General features: G+C 35.8%; 1 protein-coding gene across 4 annotated transcripts in view; it reads left to right on the forward strand.

Moving 5' to 3' along the window:
• Positions 1–5,685, forward strand: part of LOC131152416 (ATP-dependent DNA helicase 2 subunit KU70) — a 167,780-nt gene extending 162,095 nt beyond the window's left edge. For all 4 annotated transcript variants that reach the window (XM_058104283.1, XM_058104282.1, XM_058104285.1 and 1 more), the window contains 5 exons: positions 3,767–3,859; positions 3,938–4,058; positions 4,453–4,555; positions 4,679–4,859; positions 5,283–5,685. In XM_058104283.1, coding sequence (XP_057960266.1) covers positions 3,767–3,859; positions 3,938–4,058; positions 4,453–4,555; positions 4,679–4,859; positions 5,283–5,396 — 612 coding nt within the window. In that variant the 3' untranslated portion in view covers positions 5,397–5,685. The remainder of the gene's footprint in view (positions 1–3,766; positions 3,860–3,937; positions 4,059–4,452; positions 4,556–4,678; positions 4,860–5,282) is intronic.
• Positions 5,686–6,427: the final 742 nt, after the last annotated feature.

The following is a 6,427-nucleotide window of genomic DNA, read 5'->3' on the forward strand; positions in this document are numbered from 1 at the left end:
GGTAATTGGGTCATTTATCATTATTAGTATGTGTTGGAGTTATGTTAGTAAGGGTATTATGGTAATTTGAATTGTATAAATGGGGGAGAGTCCTATCATTGAGTTTAGGTCTTCCATATTACCTAATTATTCAACAAAAATTATCTAAAGCATGCCCTAGATCTAGATCTAGAAATTAAGCATAATTGGATTTACTGTATTTTCTATTTTCTTTTTTTCCTTGAAAATGAAACAAGAAAAATTGAATTTCTTGCCTTCTCTTTTCCTGTATGTTTTTCAAGTCCAAATGGAGTCTAAATGCTGTCCAATTTTCCTTCAAATTTTAAAGATTCTTTTTCCGAAACATCCAACCTTCTTAATGCTCATGAAATTGATTGTTATATCAAGACTGCAGTTCCTTTAATAAGTTGACCCTTATATTGGTTTTTAAGTATGATTTTGATGCAATTCTGCAGTATAAATTTAATTTTTTGTTTATGTCAAGTGTGGATATATCGCTAGGGGTGTTTTTGTAATTTCAAAATTTGGGAGGGGGTTTATTTTTGTCAAATTCGCTTTGGAGGGTCATTTTGTAATATTTCAGGGGCATTTTTTTTATTGTAGTTATTTTTAGTGGGGCTTTAGAAGATAAGTGGCTTTTAGAGGGGAGTTATATGCAAAATAGGAGTTAGCTTCCCTTGGAAGCTTCAGATATAGTATAAATTGGAGTCTTCAGCCACTTTTCCTAGAGGTTTTTTGACGTTTTATCTTTGAGAAGGTTTCTCTTCAGTGCTCAACTCAAGACCAGCTAGGGTTTGAAGATTTGGAGGCTGGGATTTTGAGGAGTCAACCCTGCAGTGCCTGCCAATTCCTCCATCACTGCTAAAGGCTTTAGCATGAGAGACTAGAAAAAAGCCGCTGTTACAGTTCTGAAACAGTGCCAAGGCAGGTATTGATTTGAGGATTAAGATGCTGTTGTGACTAGAATTTATATTATTTTCTGAACTGAAATTCACAGCAGTCATCTCTTTATTATTTTATGGATTTAGTAATTATTTGAGTCAAGAAAGGTTGCTAAAACAGTATCCTGAATTCTCAGTCTTTATATTTGAATTTCTTGTTCTATTAAAGCCCCTATTTGCATCATATTGGTATCAGAGCAAGTTCAGCTTGTAGGTTCGTGGCTGCAAGAGGTGGAAGAGCAAATAGGGACCACAGATGTAGATACATGACTGTCGAGATGTTTGGACAGCTTCAGGAACAAGTTATGGGAAATCGAGGCTGTGGAAACGATGGTGATAATGAATATGATTTTATTAGAGGAGCTAGAAATGAAATAAGTGAGCAATCTGAGGCTGAAATTGACAGCTCTAGTGATGATAGGAGTTCTTAAAGGCCGATATCATCAATCTTTAATGTGATTTTTTTGTACCCATTCCATGGTGATATACAAAGTGTTAGTGCAAAAACTCCACCGAAGTCACTTCTAGCAACAACAAAAGGAAAAAAAAAATTGACGATGTCATACATGTGCAAGAGGTGAAGACTAGGGCTGGAATTTATTTCAGATTCTTGGTAAAATGGGCTGGCAGGCCTGATTATGAGAATTCATGAAGATTGACCCTAACATGTGCCGTGCAACAAAGATAACAAACTCGCATGGAGGTGAGTCCTTTCTAAGAAGGGGAGAATGATGCAATTCTGCTGTATAAATTTAATTTTCTGTTTATATCGAGTGTGGTCATTTACTGCTTCTAGGGGTATTTTTGTAATTTCGTAATTTTAGGGGGTTTATTTTTGTCAAATTAGCTTTGGGGGTCATTTTGTAATATTTCAGGGGCATTTTTTGTGGTTATTTTTAGTGGGGCTTTAGAAGATAAGTGGCTTTTAGAAGGGTTATATGCAAAAATAGGAGTTGGCTTCTTTTGGAAGCTTTAGGCTTAGTCTCAATCCCACATTGGATGTGTACTAGGGAAATCTTGAGCTTAATAAGGTTGGTTTGAAGTCCAACTTTGTGAAGTGTCTTTTATTAGACAAACTTGTGAGGCCAGTGGACCAAAGCAGACAATACCTCATTGGAGGTGGGCCAAGACCGTTACACCTAGTATAAATAGGATTCTTCAGCCACTTTTCCAAAGGCTTTTTGGCATTTAATCTTTGAGAAGATTTCCCCCCAGAGCTCAGCTCAAGATCAGCTAGGGTTTGAAGTTTTGGAGGCTTGGGTTTTGAGGAGTCAATGTTGCGGTGCCTACCGATCCCTCGTTCACTGCTAAAGGCACGAGAGGCTAGCAAAAAGCTGCTGTTACAGTTCTGAAACAGCAACAAGACAGTTACTGATTTGACACTTAAGTTGCCGTTGTGACTAGAATTTATATTATTTGATGAACTGAAATTCATGTCAGTGATTTCTTTATTATTTTCGGATTTAGTAGTTATTTGAATCAAGAAGGTTGCTAAAACACTATCCTACTTCTCAGTCTTTATTTCTGAATTTCTTGTTTTATTTCTACACCTATTTGCATCAAATTTTTTTTTCCTCCTTCCTAATTTCATACCAAACTATAGGATCTCTATTTCCCCAACTGTACAATATTAGTAATTTCAATTCATGTTATATGGTTAAGCTTTCTCCTAGTATTAATCTACATTTATTACACATTCCTAAATTCACTAGAATTACCCCTCATTTGGCTTTTGGAATCAGGACCGGAATGGGATAAAAAATCAGGCCCTAATTCCCATTCCTCCGTTTGGTGGCAACACAAAATTCCAAATTCAATTCCAAATGGAAAAATAATTCCTAGTGGCAAAATTGCAATTCCGGTCCAGATGGGTTGGAATTCTTATCCATACCATGGAATCTCCCCTTCCCACATTGCCCTTACAGGTGTTGCCATTGTCAAAATCATGGCTAGTCAGAAACAAACAGTGATGCAAGAACCTGTCTCCCTAGTGATGAACTTCTCCCTTGAGGAGCTATGGCGCCGCGGGATCATGGCTGGCATGCAGTTTATAATTTGAGAAAATCTTGGCATTGGTGATCTAAGCTCGCATAGCATGCTCGTCTTGCAGATTGTGCAAATCAGCAGTAATATCTCTGGTGTTGGTGGTCTGACCTTGTGACCAACATGCTGATCGTGATCTGAGCTTGCAGATCTTGCAACTTGGTGACAAAATCTCTAGATTTAGTGGTCTAAGCTTGCAAATCATGCTCATTGATGCAACAAACTTTCTCTACAGTGATGACCTTTATTATTTCTGGCAGGCAGATAGAAGAAATGTGGCTTCTCCACTCTCCAGTAAGGTTTCTAATGGGGACAGTCTCCATTCCTAAAATTTATTTATTTATTTTTAAAAATATATTCCTAGAAAGAAATTTTAAAGAATAAAATCAAAGTAAAAAACCTGATTTTGAAAGGGTATTTTTGGAAAATATTTTATCTTTCGTTCCATTCAGATCATCATTCTAGTGAATATCCATAATCTGATCCTGCAAACCAAACTGGGGTTAGTTCTCTGTATCTTACCAATGCTTTGTTGCAGTTCTTTATGCACTAATTATATTTTCTTTTTGGATTTTATACAATTTCAATACTAATTCAGCAATATATTCTGTATGTAATTTTTAAGTAGAAATTGCTTCAAGTAATAACGTTATCTCTTAGCTTGAAGAGTCCCTTTCTAGTTTTCTCAATTTCTAAAATTATATTGCTTTGTTTCCTTTTAATATTTTAATATCTTTTGCATTCTTTATTTTTGTATTATTTTCTAATTTCTTTGAATCCAGGATGAAATAATTAGTGCCAGCGGTCAGATTGAGCCTCCAGGAATGCATATGATTTGTCTTCCATATTCCAATGATATAAGAAATGTTGAAGAGGTAAGTGAATTATTCATGCTGCGTTGAACATATTTCTAAGCAAGGTTATCACTGAAAATTTTTGGTCACATTCTGCAGCTTCTTTCTGATACAACTGCTGCAACACTTCGAGCAAGTGATGGACAAATTAAGAATGCCACTGCTTTAATGAGACGTATAGACTTGAAAGATTTTTCAGTATGCCAGTTTTCTAACCCTGGTAAATTATCTATAATAGATGAGCATTTGTGTAACCACCACAGGTTTTTTGTGTCCAATGAAATCCTTTTCTCTGTATTCATCATGCAGGATCCTATGCCTCTGGTTCCAATTCCAAATTTTTAATTAATCTAAATATAGCTCCTTCCTGACCTAGAAAAGCTTCTCTGCATGCTATATTTTAATATTTAAAGCTTTTCAATAGTCAACTGGAACAAATGTATGTTTTTCGGAAGCAAACCATTAATTCATGAGTCATAAATGTTTGGTGATTTCTTCGTTTCTTGTACATTTATATTAGTACACACCAGTATATGTCATATGCCTCTTTATTAGCGGCAGAGTGCCCGAAAGGGCAGTCTCTTTAGTAATGGTAATCGAGCAACTTCTTCCAGCCTTGCAGAGGCACTATGCAGTATTACAGGCTCTAGCTCTGGATGAAGATGACATCCCAGAAACAAAAGATGAAACTATTCCTGATGAGGAAGGCATGGCCAGGTACTGGCTGGGATGTAACCCCTTGTTAGAGTCTTCTTCCTTTGTCTTTCACTTCAGCATCCATTTCTCTTAATTGATATCTAGAAAATTTTGGTGTGACCTATTTATGTTTATTGGCTGCAGGCCAGGCGTGGTTAAAGCGTTGGAAGAATTCAAACTTTCTGTCTATGGGGAAGACCATGAGGCAAATGATCTTGATGATGTAAAAGTGACTCAGGCTTTTAAAAAACCAAAAACAGTTGCTGGCAATGCAGATCCGGAGTGTGCAAAGTATGACTGGCACAAGCTTGCCGACAGTGGAGAGGTGAGAATAAACTTCGTCTCTCCTTTTTTGCTAGTCTTACCATTGCACTGTGCTTGCATCAAAATTTGGTAGATTGTGACTAGGATTGTACCTGAATGGAAATGAGGGAAATTTTATTTATTTATTTTAGATTCAGCCTGAACTGAAATAATGCAGGTGGAAATTTAGAAGTGATGATCATTGGACGAATTCCCGTTCTTATTGCTATATTGAAATGTCAAAATCATCCAGATTGCAAAAGTTGGGATGGAATGAGAAAAGCAATTAAAAGATATGGATGTCCAAATGGACGTATTTTAATATAGACTGTTTGGATTCAGCAAAATACTTGAGTTTTTAGAATCTTAATGCTTCCTAACTTGGTTATGATTGCTTGACCTTAGATGAAGTAAATAACGCGTTTTGTATGGTCTTGTCTTCCAGTTGAAGTACTTGACGGTGGTGCAGTTGAAGTACTACTTGGCAGCACACAACCTTCCTCTTACTGGAAAAAAGGAAGCCCTGATCAGTCGGATCTTAACTCACATGGGGAAGTGAGTGATTGCGGCCACAACTATGTAGCCCTTTGGCTAAAGGAGCAGACAATATCTTTGTGCAAGTTGCAGGCACCAACTTTCAGTTTTGACCATATGAGGCCGGGGGGGAAAAAAAAATGCTACACTTGAAAGGAGAATGCTTTTGTTACAAATATTTCTGATGTCGTGGTTTGAACGGAAAATATAATCGCGATTCCTAGTAATCTTGGAACATAATATAATGCTACACTTGCTTGGTGCCTTGGGAGTCTTGGGCTACCAATGATAAAAGGTTTTCTTGCCTTTAGAGCTAAGAGTTTGCACTTTTCAGGTAAAATGATTATGTACCACGTGCGAAGAATATGATGTATGTGGAATGCGTATGCAATAATCACGTGCGCACATATGAAGTCAAGAAAGCAGAGGTCAAAATAGCTGTTTAACTTGCTAATATATATATATATATATATGAGTTTACATTTGAAAAGCTTGGTAGAAGTTATTGAGAGATTGGCCAGGGCTCAAATACTGATTAATGGTACAACAAATATTGGGCGTGCATATTTTATATCCAAGTATAAAGTATTAAATTAAATGTTATTTTTCACAAGCCCTGCCACGTGGGACAAATGATATTACACTCCTTTCTAGTCCTAATAGGTGAAGCCCGTGGAGAAAACTTGTGAAAATGTGTGAATTCATAAAGTTTGACCTATTCCTGTTATCTCATATATCATACAATGTTCAGATGCTAATCACATGTTCACAATCACATATCAAACATATATAATCAAATCTTTATAATAATATTCACAAGATTGATATTCAAGCAACTATTCAAATGCATATAAATAGATATAGAAATAAAATCTGTCATAATGATATTCACAATTATTTCTTTATTTACATGCTTATTCAAAAAGGTATAAAACAAATATTAACAATTTAATCAAATATATTCAAGCCTATATATACAATTAAATATTTATCACAATATTCACAAAATATATGTGCAAGTAAATATTTAAACATATGCAATCAAATATTTGGGGA

This window comes from Malania oleifera, chromosome 3 (genome assembly GCF_029873635.1).
Source record: "Malania oleifera isolate guangnan ecotype guangnan chromosome 3, ASM2987363v1, whole genome shotgun sequence".
Taxonomy (NCBI): Eukaryota; Viridiplantae; Streptophyta; class Magnoliopsida; order Santalales; family Ximeniaceae; genus Malania; species Malania oleifera.